Below are 15,457 nucleotides of genomic sequence, written 5' to 3' on the forward strand. Positions count from 1 at the left end.
AAGAACAAAGTAAAAAGTAGAAACAGAAAATGTTGCGAACTCTCAGCAGGTCAGACAGCGTCTGTGGAGAGAGAAACAGAGGGAATGTTTCAGGTCGATGACCTTTCATCAGAACTCGCTCCACAGATGCTGCCTGACCGGCTGAGTGTATCCAGCATTTTCTGTTTATAGTTCAGATTTCCAGAATCCGCAGCACTTTGCTTGTGAAATTAAAAAGTAGCCCAAGTTGATGAAAGTTGCACCAGTGAAAATCCTGGGTGGAGATTTAGAGGATGCGACAGTGGGAAGGGCTGGACTGCGATTCGAACAGTCCCCCAAGCAAATTTCGGGGAAGTCATCGAAATTTAAAAGAGGACTTGGAACGGGAATAGAACGACAGGCTCACGTGACAGGGCATTGGTATTCGGAATGTACAAAATGCAGTCCCCACTGCTCTGATGACCTGAATCAGACAAATAGTAATTCACAACACAGGACAAATCCATTTGATTTGAGTTTTGGAAACCCATTCACGACAGCAGCTGTCTCCCATCAGTTTACTTTTCCAAACTAAAGGGTGTGAAGCTTGCACGAGTGATGATCTGTGCTGTATTATTTCTGAGCAGCAGACTCACTTTGCCCCATCAATGCCCATTTGTTGGAAGGCGCAGTCCTCATTGGTCGAGGGGATCGGTTTCTCGAGCTGTGATTCACCATCCTCTATTTCAGGAATATTCCGGTTTGCTGAAAATGAGATGAGATGAAACGAGCAGGTCCAACGAGCCGGTCTGTAACACGACACGGCATCTACAAAGTTGTCTCTTGCACTTACAGTGAAGCGGAGGGCAGTTTTCACCCTTAAACCAACAAGTTAGGTGGCGCAGTAAATAATGTAGATGGGAGCAGGAAGTAGCGAAGGGACATTGATGATTAAATGAGAGGGTAAAACTGTGGCAGATGGAGTTCAATGTGGGGAAGTGTGATATAATCCACTTAGAACCTTAAAAAGATAAATCAGAGTATTTTCTAAATGACGAGAAACTAGGAACCATGGAGGAGCAGAGAGGTTCAGGGGTCCATCTCCAGAAATCACTAAAAACTAGTGGACAGGTACAAAAAATAATTAATGGAATGTGAGCCTTCATCTCAAGGGGCTGGAATACAAAGGGTGGAAGTTATGATACAGATGCATAAAGCTCTGGTTAGACCACATCTAGAGAACTGTGTTCAGTTCTGGGCACCGTACCCCAGGAGGGACATATTGGCCTTGACTGGGTGTAGAACAGATTCACCAGAATGATATCGGGGCTAAAAGGGTTAAACTATGAGGACAGGTCTTGTAGACTGGACTTTTATTCCCTTGAGTATTGGAGGTTAAGGGGTGATCTAATTGAGATGTTTAAGAAGATAGGGGGGAGGGGAGTGTAAGAAGATGGTTTGTAGTGGAGAAGAGAAGCCGGGGGTTATCTTTACATTCCAGGATGATCCTGGAATAGTGAGCAGTTTTGTCAGAGGAGAGCAGGACCCGATAGTGCTTTATGTGGTCCAGCCAGATCTGGTGATGAATGGTTAACCAGTTGTCCACCATAAATGTTCAAGTCTGCGCGCCCTTGGGCTCACAGGAGTGAAAATGAGGGCAGTACCAGGAGGATCGACCAGGGTGGGAGAGAGTAATGGTTTTAATGGGGAAAAGGGCATCAAAGGTGGAGGTGAGGGTGTGATTGAGCAAATCAGTAGGTGCAGAAATGTCGTGGTGAATGGAGGGCCAAAGGCTGGACAGTTGGGAATTTGAAAGTGCCGTTGTAAGTGACTTGGGGGAGAGATTTTTTCCAGGGATGAACACAGAAGGAAGTGGGTTAGTCCCACTCCCCTGCTCTTTCCCCACAGCCCTGTGAATTTTTTCACGTCAAGTATTTATCCAATTCCCTTTTGAAAGTTACTATTGAACCTGCTTCCACCGCCCTTTCAGGCAGTGCATTCCCATTGATCTTAAATCTCTGTCCTCTGGTTATTAACCCTCCCATCACTGGAAACAGTTTCTCCTTATTTGCTGTATCAAAACCTGTCATAGTCGTGAACCTCCATTCAACCTTCTAGGTGTAATCTCAGTGCCCTTCCTGGTGCTTTTTCCTTCCGTTCCCATGTGGTCTAGCGGTGAGGATTCCTGGTTTTCACCCAGGCGGCCCGGGCTCGACTCCCGGTGTGGGAATAACAGCTTTTTAGTCCCAGCCTCCCAATTTGCCTGCAGTCCAGGCTGTGGGTGCTGCTTCCTCCGTCGCTTCTGTGTCAGTCCCACAATCACACTGAGAAGTGAGACGGACCACAGCTCTTAAAGGGACAGTGCACTAAATACCCAGTCCCACAAGCTGAAGGGAAGCAAGCAACAATGTCCCGACAGGTCACTCAGCAGCTCATGGCCAAGTGTTTGACTACAATCATTTTATTATTTACTGTAAAACCTGAGTCTCAGTGAAACACACAGATAACATTCTGGAAACACTCAGCGAGTCAGGCCGAATCTGTGGAGAGAACAGACCAATTAACTGAGAGTCTCAATGAGACAAGGAACAAGACACGGCTCTTCACAAATTGCCATGGGATCTTTTACACTTCGGAGTAGAAAGAAGGGACCCCCATTAAACACCTCATTCAAAGGACAGCACCTCTCACGATGCAGCTCCCTCTCAGAACGACACAGTCAGTCTGGATCATGTGTCCCAGTCCTGGAACGGGAGCTGGAACCGACACCCTTCTAAACACCAGCCTGACTCCCTGGTGTTACTCTCACCCCCGGCTAGTCATGAACCAGACCGTGCCACTCCCAGCCTCAGCCCTGGGTCCCGGTCTGCACCATAACCGCAGCCTGTTACCGCTCATAGAAAGTGGCGTGGGATTCCTGTGTTCATTCTGTGATGTGCATTGGGGGAGTGGGACGACATGGATTGCTCTTGCATAGAGCTGGTATGGACTCGATGGGCCGAATGGCCTCCTTCCGTGCCTTATCCATGATTAACACGATCGGGAGTAGAGAGGCCACGTGAGATGGCAAGTTCGAGGGGGTGGCCATGAATATGGGTCGGGGAGTTTTATTCAGGGAGAGATTAAGGGAGGATAAAGTATCACATAATAGACTTGTTGGCAAAATTGAAGCCCATGGGGGTTTGTATATTCGGTGGCCTTTTCGGTGACACCTCTCTGTCTGCCCACTGTGATTGCCTTGGCAACGGGCAGTAATCACCAGGCATTGTTCTGTGATTTTCAAATGCGAAGCATTAGAAAATTTCATTTCCACACCGTTCACCTGAGGAAGGAGGAAGCCTCCGAAAGCTTGTGGAATTTAAAATAAATTTGTTGGACTATAACTTGGTGTTGTGAAATTGTTTACAATTGTCAACCCCAGTCCATCACAGGCATCTCCACATCTCTGTACTCAGTTACACCGCTCACTACCTCCCTCTGCTGGTGTCTCTCTGTATCTCTGTACTCAGTTACACCGCTCTCTACCTCCCTCTGCTGGTGTCTCTCTGTATCTCTGTACTCAGTTACACCGCTCTCTACCTCCCTCTGCTGGTGTCTCTCTGTATCTCTGTACTCAGTTACACCGCTCTCTACCTCCCTCTGCTGGTGTCTCTCTGTATCTCTGTACTCAGTTACACCGCTCTCTACCTCCCTCTGCTGGTGTCTCTCTGTATCTCTGCACTCAGTTGAACTGCTCACGATCTCCATCTTTTTTTCTTTTCTTTTTTTTCTTTTTTTTCTAAAGAAACTTATGAAATAGGACAATGGAAGTGATTGAATGAAAGGAGGATCCTAAAGACATTGAGTTTTTTTTCTGAAAGACATCCAATCGTATCACAACAGCGACTCATTGAATTGGAGTCAGGTGACTGCAGGTTTTGCATAAAAGGTGCTGGTTGGTGGGTAAAGTGATCGTTGAGTTGTTTGGTATCATGGGGGATTTAGTGGTGAGAGGTTTGTTCCCGGTGCTGGTGTTAGTTGGAGCGGTTTGTTGCTCTGATATTTGGCAACAGTTTCGAGGCCAGAGATTTCCATGGAGAAGAGTAAAACCCACCCCTGTGCCCCAGAGAGTCCCTCCCCCTGTCCCTCCCTTTGGTTCCCATTTCAGTGTGTCTGAGGGGAGAAGTCTGTCTCCACTGCAGACTGTGATGGTGCAGTGTGGAGAGCAGAACCTGCTGGTGAGGGTAAACTTGGATTTATTTAGAACCAGGCACCTGATTAAAGCTGCTGACCTGACCCTGGGGACAGCAGGTTGTCGGCCAACTGGGATCTACTCTCAGAACCACACTGTCCTCTTTGACTATGGGCTCCATGAATGTGGCAGCAGATTGCAGGTAATGTGATTCCTCAACTCTTGCTCCAATTTCACTGTGTCGATTACTGCCCACTTGGAACTCATTAACATTGGGTGAAACTCCAGCCACTGAGGAGATCCCTGAATGAAATCTGTGTATAAATTCTTGCCCACTGTTAAATATCACTCTGTGAAACTACTTCTTTATGTTGACATGTCTATCTTCTCTTTATATTTAAAAAGAACTTCAACTTGTCACTGAAGGACTGCATCTTTCTTAAATGGGTCATTACTACTCTAACTCTGAGATTCAACTCTATTGACCTTGAACCTTCACCTACATTTCTCCAAACCACTCTGTTCTTTTGTGCCTCAATTGATTTATCTTTTCTGTTCCTTCCTGTAGATATTCAGGCCTGTTGCCTCAACTTGTAGTCAATGAATGTTCAATGTGGAAGTTCCTGTTGAGACTTCTCTTGAAAGATGAAACAAGCGGAATAATAATTGGGATACAATGTATTAAAGGGGAACTCCACTTTTGGTTGTTACACCTGCCAATCACCTTGATTCCATGGACACAGATGAGGTTTAAAAGTGATGTTGTGTTTTGTGCTCCATATCAGGGGTAACTTGAAGCCCCTTAAGGTGAAAGCTCTATTCTATATGGGAAAGAATGCTCATCAAATCTGGCCATGCCAATCATTTCAGGGTTTCTGACGAGGCCTGAAGTCCCCTGTAATGGAAGGTGGACTGAGCAGAGTAACAGAGGCTGCTCCAGGCAACTTCAACCAATGGTGGAGCAGCTGAAACCCCTCAAACTGCTGCTTAACAGGGCAGGAAAATGACCAGAAAAAGCTTTTGTCCAATGAGAGCAGCTCTTCATTCCTTCACCTTTCAGATGGCTGGAGATTTCCTGGTCTACAGCACCCACCTGAACCACACCCCAAATGCTCGTGGATCTGTCATTGTGAGAACTAATGGAGCCATGGTTCCCATTGAGTGCCACTATTTTAGGTAAGAATCTTTCCTCTATTGGATATCAGGTCCACAGCAGGTTCAGTTCTCTGAAATTGTCCTGAAATTACACTCTTGTCCTTTCAGGAAGGGCAATGTGAGCAGTAACCCTATCAAGCCCACCTGGATCCCATTCAGCTCTACCAAGTCTGGAGAAGGGCTTCTGTCATTCTCACTGCGTCTTATGAACGGTATGTGATGGGTGGATGGGGAATGCTTTTCTGTCGTCTCCCACTGGGAGTTACACCCACTGTCTCCAACCCTTGTCCTCTTGTACTTCAGATGACTGGCTTACAGAGTGCACCTCGACTGTCTACTACCTGGGTGACCTCATTCACATTGAGGCCTCTGTTTCAATGACCAACCACATGCCCTTGAAGCTCTACATTGACAGCTGTGCAGCTACATTGAGCCCAGACAAGGATTCCACCCCAAGATACAACATCATTGACTACCATGGGTAAGGAGCTCTCTGTGTTCTCCAGCTGGTTATGTCTCAATAGTTTCACTTAATTCACTTTTTTTCATTTTTAAAATCTTTCTTCAGTTGCCTCCTGGACAGCAAAGCTGAGGACTCCTTTTCAACCTTTGTGTTGCCAAGAGGTGAACGTGAGCTGGACAAACTCCAGTTTGACCTGGATGCGTTCCGCTTCTTTGGAGATGACCGTTCCTTGGTAAGAGGACGCCAAACATTGGGTTCCCCATGTTGGGAGGAGGTCACTAAATAACAACTTGTATTGAATGTGTCCCTCAGATTTTCATCACCTGTCACCTGAAAGTTGCTGCAGTGGATCGGAGAGATTCCATGAACAAAGCTTGTACTTTCCAGAATATGTAAGTTCCCTCTCTCTCTCAGGGATGTGTTGTATTAAAGGATGATGGACAACCTGGTTGATAAATGGATTCTCTGGTTTAGCTGGACCCCATTGGAAGAATCGACCAATGACGTTTGTGCCTGTTGTCATCTGGGCAAGTGCAGTGCCACGAGGGAATTCCAACTTGATTCCAGAGGAAGGAGGGATCTTGTATCTGGACCTGGTAGGACATTGATCCTCTTGATTGTTGGAGGTCACCCTTTGCCCTCTCTAACTGGAATGTTTGATATTGCAGAGAGTGATGCTGAATTGAAGTGGGAGGGTGAGGCCTCACTTGGACCCCTGGTCATTCTGGATCCTGATGTGACAGACCTGGCAATTGAGCCCCTTAATGAGGTTGAGCAAAGGATGCAGGAGAGGTTTCCAGGTGGTGAGTTGGCCGACTGCTAGTTTCCATTTTCCCCTCAGTATTTCTTTCACTCACTGACAATTTTTTTTTGTTCCTTTTTTTTTTTAGGTGTGGCGTCTGAGGTGGTCCTGATTTTGGCCCTGACTGTGACCGCTGTCTCTCTGATCTCTGCTTCTTTGATCGCCTTGTTCCTGTACAGGAAACACCAGCAAACCCAGTTGAACTAGTTATCAAAGACCAATAAATCAGTGACGACTTGTATCTTCTAATGGCTGGTTGCTCATTTTTCATTATCTGGCTCCAATCAGCATGCAATGGGTGCTCAATACTGTTAGAAACACTCTGCACTCCTCCACAGTTCCTCCTGTTAGTGAAATGGGTTTTAATGGGTCCATGTAAGAGTGGCAGAATGGCTGGTAATAGTGTATCCAGGCCCAGTCCAGGGATGGCTGCAGCAATGGGTGAAGGCTTGCCAGGCCCTCATTGTGCAGGTCACTGAGCTCTGAAGGGACAGTGGGACTGGCCTGAGGGACTGGTGCCAGCTGGTTAATGGCCCAATCATTCCCTTGGTGCTCTGTGGGCATTGATCACTTGAATCCCCACATGGGCTCCAAACTCCAGTTAAATGTTCCTGTTTGGAGCTAATTGTCCAAACACCAATAGGATTGAAAGTCGGTGGACTTGCAACTCTCTTCCAAGTTTGAAGATCTCTGCCCCTGGTGTAAACATTCTTGTTTAGTGGGGCTGGGACTCCAGGTAGATTTCAAACGCCCAGTGTGAAGGTTAATGTACACAGGGGCCAATGTTGTGCCCATCTGGTGCAGGCACAGTGAGAGTGTGAGGGATGGGGAGCCCAGCGGTTGTGATTTAACTCTGGATTTGAATTTCACCTGTCTTATGAGAAGACTGAAGTTTCTTTATCTTCAGCTTCTCCTCATGACAGGCCCTCGGGATTGTACTGTAAGTCATTAGTCCTATTTTCAGATTACATTATTGTTTCATTTACTGTATTTGAGGGGTGGTCATAGGAACAGGAGTCTGTCATTTAGCCCCTCGCGCATGGTCCACCATTCAATGAGATCATGGTTGATCTGTGACATAACTCCATGTACCTGCCTTAGTCATATCCCTTACCTTTTTTGCTTAATAAAATTTTAATCTGAGTTAATAGATTTAACAATTGAGCTAGCATCAACTGCCATTTGTGGAAGAGTGTTCCTAACTTCTCCCACTCTTTGCGTGTAGAAGTGTCTCTTAACTTAACTCCTGAAAGTCCTGATTCGAATTTTTCGGTGATGTCCCCTGGTCGCTAAACTGGCTGTGTTTTTATAACTTTACAGTGAATTAGGTCCAATCCATGTCTGGGACACCCTTGCCTTGTGAAATACTGAAATTTGTTCATAAAATATTCAGATTAATAAGAGAATGTTTAACTTCACTGAGCTGGGTTTTTCTTTTTGGTAAATCAGACATTCAGGGGGTCTATTAAACAGGATGGGAGCTGTTAGCAGTAAACACCCTCGCTTCAGACAACATTCTTTGGCAGGTGGAAACCATTCCTCCATTTAAATCAAATCATGGTAATATTTTACTTGAGCTATAATCACTGAAGTTTAGTGTTTAAACATAGCAGGAGATCCAGGCTCGTTCTGTTAAAGTAGAATAACAATAAGTTAGTGGGAACTTTTAACAATAGCAATTCATTTCTGCTCACTGTACACACTGAAGGTGATTTTTCTTCCAGTGGAAACTGCAGTCAGACGGCCCCTCCTCACTTTCACTCTGAGCTTCCTCACACTATTGATAAATAGTGTTCGGAAACTTTAAACCCAATAGATGACAATACATTCAAGTGCAGTGTAGGTCCATCCTACCCTCTTCTGACTGTTGTCTGATTTACATGTAAACATTTCAGGGAGACTTTACAAAGTGGCCAGGTCACCAGGAGAACTACTTTGGGATATTTTTACAATGTTGCAAAAAATACCATGTAGAAATGCTTCAAGAATTCATTCTCAATGAAGCTTAGGATCTTGCAGTACAGAAACAGGTGACTTTCCTCTCCCCTCATCCAATTTAATGTTCCTCTGTTCCAAGGTCCCTGTACGACTCCCATTTAAAATAATTCACGGAGTCTGTCTGAACAACACTTTCAGGCAGAACTCTACATTGTTTCTTTCCTCTCTGTAAAGATTTTTTTTGAATCATGAACAAGTATCTTTTGCCATGTTACATTTGACACTAGGAGTTATAGAATCATAGAAATTTACAGCACAGAAGGAGGCTATTCGGCCCATTGTGTCTATGCCAGCTGAAAAAGAGCTATCCAGCCTAATCGCACTCTTGGTCTTGGTCCGCAGCCTTGTCGGTGACGGCACTTCAAGTGCACATCGAAGTACTTTTTAAAAAGCGATGTGGGTTTCTGCCTCTACCACCCTTTTTAGCCAGTAAGGTCCATACCCACACCACCCTCTGGGTGAAAAAAATTATCCACAGATCCCCTCCAATCCTTCTACCAATTACTTGAAATATATGCCCCCTGGTTATTGGCCTCTCTGCTAAGGGAAATAGGACCTTAATATCCTTTTTCTAATGTGTTCATGGGATGTGGGCGTCGCTGGCAATGGCAGCATTTATTAACCATCCCTAATTGTCCTTGAGGACATCGACGACATTTTCTTTCTATGGACCCACGGCAAGGAATCACTAAAGAGACTACACGATAACATCAACAAGTTCCATCCCACCATCAAGCTCACCATGGACTACTCCTCAGAATCAGTTTCTTTCTTGGACACACGAATCTCCATCAAAGACGGGCACCTCAGCACCTCACTCTACCGCAAGCCCACGGACAACCTCACGATGCTCCACTTTTCCAGCTTCCACCCTAACCATGTCAAAGAGGCCATCCCCTATGGACAGGCCCTGCGAATACACAGGGTCTGCTCAGACGAGGAGGAACGCGATGGACACCAACAGACGCTGAAAGACGCCCTAGTAAGAACGGGATATGACGCTCGACTCATCGATCGACAGTTCCGACGGGCCACAGCAAAAAATCGCATAGACCTCCTCAGGAGACTAACACGGGACGCAACCAACAGAGTACCCTTTGTCGTCCAGTACTTCCCCGGAGCGGAGAAACTACGCCATGTTCTCCGCAGCCTTCAACATGTCATCAATGAGGACAAACACCTCGCTATGGCCATCCCCACACCTCCACTACTCGCCTTTAAACAGCCACCCAACCTCAAACAGACCATCGTTCGCAGCAAATTACCTAGCTTTCAAGAGAACAGCGTCCACGACACCACACAACCCTGCCACGGTAACCTCTGCAAGACATGCCAGATCATCGACACAGATACCACCATCACACGAGAGGACACCACCCACCAGGTGCATGGTTCATACTCCTGTGACTCGGCCAACGTTGTCTACCTCATACGTTGCAGGAAAGGATGCCCCAGAGCATGGTACATTGGCGAGACCATGCAGACGCTGCGACAACGGATGAACGGACACCGCGCTACAATCGCCAAACAGGAGGGTTCCCTCCCAGTCGGGGAACACTTCAGCAGTCATGGACATTCATCCACCGACCTTCGGGTAAGCGTACTCCAAGGCGGCCTTCGAGACACACGACAACGCAAAATCGTCGAGCAGAAATTGATAGCCAAGTTCCGCACCCATGAGGACGGCCTCAACCGGGATCTTGGGTTCATGTCACGCTACACGTTACCCCACCAGCGAACAAATGTTATCTGTTTTTAATATAATGGGTCATTTGCTGGCTTTCTCTGCCTTCCGGATGTTTCTGCCTCTCTCTGTTTTTTTTCCTGTTTGTTTTTTTGTTGAATGTGTATTCGGGGGTTCTGCAGGTGACACCTCTCTGTCTGAACACGGTGATTGCCTTGGCAACGGGCAGTTGCAGGGGCATTCTGTAAACACCATGTATTGTTCTATATGTACAAATGCGTAGGCTTCGAGGAGCTCCTGAACATTTACCTGAGGAAGGAGGAAGTCTCCGAAAGCTTGTGAATTTAAAATAAAATTGCTAGACTATAACTTGGTGTTGTAAAATTGTTTACAATTGTCCTTGAGAAGGTGGTGGTGAACTGCCTTCTTGAAGTGATGCAGTTTGTGTGGCTCCCAATAATTTTTTTCGGTCAAATAAATCCCCCCTCAGCCTCCTCTGTTCCAATGAAAACAACTCCAGCCGATCCAATCCTTCCTCATAGCTAAAATTCTCCAGTCCTGGACCATCCTTGTAAATCTCCTCTGGACCCTCTCTGGTGCAATCCCATCTTTCCTGTAATGTGGTGACCTGAACTGGACACGGGTTAAATTTATTAGTCCGCCTGTTCCCACAGGTCCCAGTCGAGTTTCTTCATTCCTTTCCTTGGTTCAATCCGTCATTCACCGATTGGGTTTATGACCGGTCACCACCTCCTGTGATTTCCCCAATTGGCTGCCCCTCTTCTCAGAGATTCTCTCGCTCCACAGACCACCTGCACTCTGTCGGTTCCACCAATCCGGGAAGCTTCACCTGTGATTGGATGAACTCGGTGACCCGGGCCCGTCATGGCGGCCGAATCTCCCACAATGCAGAGCGGCGGAGAAAAGGCCCCATCTGTGAGACGGGCCGCGCTGCACTCTGGGAGAATGTTCGCACATGCGCACATCACCCGCCGGATCAGCGACCGCTTCCGGTTGTGTCGCGAGACAAACTTTCCGTTTTTTCGGTTGAGAACGAGCGGTTTTTATTGTGACGGAAACTGACGTCACTTTTCCTTTGAATCGCGCGGTTTGATTTAAATAAACGGCGCACATGCGCAGTGTGGCGCGTCCCTCTTAAAGGGGCCTGGACCGGCCGAGAGTCCCCGAGCCCGGGGACAGGACCGAGAGACGGGCAATGGGATTAGAGCGGAGGGCGGCCCCGGGGAGGGGGAACTTGCATTTCTCCAGCGCCTGTCACATCCTCAGGACCACCCAAAGCCTCGCAGCCAATGGGGGGCTTTGGAAATTAGGTCACTGTTGTCATGTGGGCAGCCATTTTGTGCACAGCAAGATCCCACAAACAGCAATGTGATAAATGACCAGATAATCTGTTTATAGGTGTTGGTGGAGGATTAAATATTGGCCAGGACACCGGGGAGAACTTCCCTGCTCTTCTTCGAATAGTGTCGTGGGATCTTTTACATCCACCTGAGGGGCCGGACTGGTTTAACGGCTCGTGGAAAAGACGGCCCCTCCGACAGTGCAGCACTCCCTCAGTACTGCACTGGAGTGTGAGCCGAGATTTTGTGCTCAGGTCTCTGGAGGGGAGATTTATTCCTCAATCTTTATGATTCTAGGGGTGAGAGAGTGCGACAAATGAGCCAAGGCCGACACCGAGTACTTCAGAAGGATCGTTAATTCTTCCGTCCCGTAACACGATGTGACTTTCTTCCACAGGAGAATTCGTGCCTGAACTTCCAGGAGTTTTGAGGAAAACCGCACTGGATTTGAAGCAATCTGCTGGAAAATACTTGAGGCCGACTGGAAACCTCTTTGGATGTTCACACGGCCGGGAGGCACCAAGACAATTCGATGAGACTGTGAAGGATGTCAAGTGAAATCAGGGACATGGCGAGCAACGGTGTGAAGGTAACTGGGGGATCCCCGGGGTAATGTCCAGTCTGTTCAGGTGGGCCGTTTAAAAGGAAATGGAACAGTGCAGGGGAGAAAGTTGTCTGGGGACCGGAAACAGAGGGTCCGGGTTAATGGGAGTTGCTGAGATTGGAGAAGGGTTGGAAGTGGTTACCCCAGGGGTCAGTGCTGGGCCCACTTTTATTCTCCGTTTTTATAGACTATTTGGAATTACATAGAATTTATAGCACAGAAACAGGCCATTCGGCTCAAAAATATATTCCACTGAGGAAAAAAGGGTGTCAAAGAAATGACATCCACCCGTGGCTAAGTAAAGAACTTAAGGATAGTATCCGACTGAAAACAAGGACATATAAGGTAGCCAAACTTAGTGGGAGGATAGAAGACAGCAAAAAGTAACTCAAGGATTGATTAAGAAAGGGAAGATGGATTATGAAAATAAATTAGCAAAAAATATAAAAACAGATAGCAAGAGTTTCTCCAGTTATATAAAAAGAAAAAGGGTGGCTCAGGTAAACGGAGGTCCCTTAGAGGATGAGACCGGGAAATTAATGGTGGGAAACATGGAGATGGCAAAAATGCTGAACAAATATTTTGTTTCAGTCTTTACGGTAGAGGACACTAAGAATATCCCAACACTGGACGAACAGGGGGCTCTAGGGGGGGAGGAGCTAAATATGATTAAAATCACTAAGGAATTGGTACTCAGTAAATTAATGGGACTCAAGGTGGATAAATCCCCTGGAGCTGATGGCTTACATCCTAGGGTCTTGAGGGAAGTGGCAGCAGGGATTGTGGATGCTTTGGTAATTTTCCAAAATTCTCTGGACTCGGCAAAGGTCCCGGCTGATTGGAAAACTGCTAATGTAACACCCTTATTTAAAAAGGGTAGTAGGCAGAAGGCTGGAAATTATAGACCAGTTAGACTAACATCTGTGGTGGGTAAAATTTTGGAGTCTATTATTAAGGAGACAGTAGCAGAACATTTGGATAAACATATTTTAATAGGACAAAGTCAGCATGGCTTTACGAAGCGAAAGTCATGTCTGACAAATTTGCTTGAGTTCTTTGAGGACATAACGTACAGGGTGGATAAAGGGGAACCAGTGGACGTAGTGTATTTAGACTTCCAGAAGGCATTCGACAAGGTGCCACATAAAAGATTATTGCTCAAGATAAAGAATCACTGGATTGGGGGTCATATTCTGGCATGGGTGGAGGATTGGTTATCTAACAGGAAGCAGAGAGTTGGGATAAATGGTTCATTCTCGGACTGGCAACCAGTAGCCAGTGGTGTTCCGCAGGGGTCGGTGCTGGGTCCCCAACTCTTTACAATCTATATTAACGATTTGGAGGAGGGGACCGAGTGTAACATATCAAAGTTTGCAGATGATACAAAGATGGGAGGGAAAGTGGAGAGTGAGGAGGACATAAAAAACCTCCAGGGGGATATAGACAGGCTGGGTGAGTGGGCGGAGATTTGGCAGATGCAATACAATATTGGAAAATGTGAGGTTATGCACTTTGGCAGGAAAAATCAGAGAGCAAGTTATTATCTTAATGGCGAGAAACTGGAAAGTACTGCAGTACAAGGGGATCTGGGGGTCCTAGTGCAAGAAAATCAAAAAGTTAGTATGCAGGTGCAGCAGGTGATCAAGAAGGCCAATGGAATGTTGGCTTTTATTGCTAGGGGCATAGAATATAAAAACAGGGAGGTATTGCTGCAGTTATATAAGGTATTGGTGAGACCGCACCTGGAATACTGCATACAGTTTTGGTTTCCATACTTAAGAAAAGACATACTTGCTCTCGAGGCAGTACAAAGAAGGTTCACTCGGTTAATCCTGGGGATGAGGGGGCGGACATATGAGGAGAGGTTGAGTAGATTGGGACTCTACTCATTGGAGTTCAGAAGAATGAGAGGCGATCTTATTGAAATATATAAGATTGTGAAGGGGCTTGATCGGGTGGATGCGGTGAGGATGTTCCCAAGGATGGGTGAAATTAGAACTAGGAGGCATAATCTTAGAATAAGGGGCTGCTCTTTCAAAACTGAGATGAGGAGAAACTTCTTCACTCAGAGGGTAATAGGTCTGTGGAATTTGCTGCCCCAGGAAGCTGTGGAAGCGACATCATTGAATAAATTTAAAACAGAAATAGACAGTTTCCTAGAAGTAAAGGGAATTAGGGGTTACGGGGAGCGGGCAGGAAATTGGACATGAATTTAGATTTGAGGTTAGGATCAGATCAGCTATGATCTTATTGAATGGTGGAGCAGGCTCGAGGGGCCGATTGGCCTACTCCTGCTCCTATTTCTTATGTAACTGGTCTGAGCTGGTATTTATGCTCCACACAAGCCCCTCTCACACCTCCCTTCATCTGTTCCTATCTGTATACCCTTCTATTCCTTTCTCCCTCATGTACTTATCTAGCTTCCCCTTAAATGCATCTATGCTATTTGCCTCAATTACTCCATGTGTTAGCAAGTTCCACATTCTAACCACTCTCTGGGTAAATAAGTTCCTCCTGAATTCCTGACTGGATTTATTAGTGACTATCTTATATTCATGGCCCATAGTTTTGGACTCCCCGACAAGTGGAAACATCTCTATGTTGACCCTATCAATCACCTTCATAATTTTAACGACCTCTATCAGGTCACCCCTCAGCCTTCTCTTTTCTAGAGAAAAGAGCCCCAGCCTGTTCAATCAGTTCTGGTATCATCCTTGTCAATCTTTTTTGCACCTTCTCCAGTGGCTCTACATCCTTTTTGTAACATGGAGAACAGAACTGTGCACAGTACTCAGTGTGGTCTAACCAAGGTGCCAGACAAGTTTAACATAACTTCCCTGCTTTTCAATTCTATTCCTCTGGAAATGAACCCCAGTGCTTTGTTTGCTTTTTTATGGCCTTATGACCCTGAGTCACTACATTTAATGATTTGTGTATCTGTACCCTGAGACCCCACTGTGCTCCTCTATCCCATTTGGACTCTTATTATACAGGAAGTATGTGGCCTCCTTATTCTTCCAACTAAATTTGTACCACCTCACACTTGTCTATATTGAAATTCATTTGCCGATTACATGCCCATTCTGCAAGTTTATTCATGTCTTCCTGTATTTTGTCGCAGTCCTCTTCAGTATTAACGATATCCCTCAATTTGGTGTTGTCCTCAAATTTTGAAATTGTACTTCCGATTCCCAAGTCCAAACCGTTGATGCAAATGGTGAACAACAGTATTCCCAGCACCGATCCCTGTGGAACACCACT

General features: G+C 46.1%; 1 protein-coding gene, 1 long non-coding RNA gene and 1 other non-coding gene across 3 annotated transcripts in view; all 3 read left to right on the forward strand.

Moving 5' to 3' along the window:
- Positions 1 to 2,116: 2,116 nt before the first annotated feature.
- Positions 2,117 to 2,188, forward strand: trnae-uuc (transfer RNA glutamic acid (anticodon UUC)). Its single transcript has one exon. It is a non-coding gene; the product is annotated as a tRNA-Glu (tRNA).
- Positions 2,189 to 3,932: 1,744 nt separating this feature from the next.
- Positions 3,933 to 6,798, forward strand: LOC137302158 (zona pellucida sperm-binding protein 3-like). Its single transcript, XM_067971824.1, has 9 exons — positions 3,933 to 4,331; positions 5,190 to 5,305; positions 5,393 to 5,496; positions 5,588 to 5,765; positions 5,853 to 5,979; positions 6,060 to 6,139; positions 6,222 to 6,343; positions 6,416 to 6,550; positions 6,638 to 6,798. Exons 1-9 carry the CDS (start codon positions 4,146 to 4,148, stop codon positions 6,754 to 6,756), a joined length of 1,167 nt encoding a protein of 388 aa, XP_067827925.1. The 5' UTR covers positions 3,933 to 4,145; the 3' UTR covers positions 6,757 to 6,798.
- Positions 6,799 to 11,257: 4,459 nt separating this feature from the next.
- Positions 11,258 to 15,457, forward strand: part of LOC137302153 (uncharacterized) — a 33,434-nt gene continuing 29,234 nt past the window's right edge. Inside the window, exon 1 of the long non-coding RNA XR_010958432.1 lies at positions 11,258 to 12,181. This is a non-coding gene — a long non-coding RNA (uncharacterized lncRNA). The remainder of the gene's footprint in view (positions 12,182 to 15,457) is intronic.

Source organism: Heptranchias perlo, chromosome 35 (genome assembly GCF_035084215.1).
Source record: "Heptranchias perlo isolate sHepPer1 chromosome 35, sHepPer1.hap1, whole genome shotgun sequence".
Lineage (NCBI taxonomy): Eukaryota > Metazoa > Chordata > Chondrichthyes > Hexanchiformes > Hexanchidae > Heptranchias > Heptranchias perlo.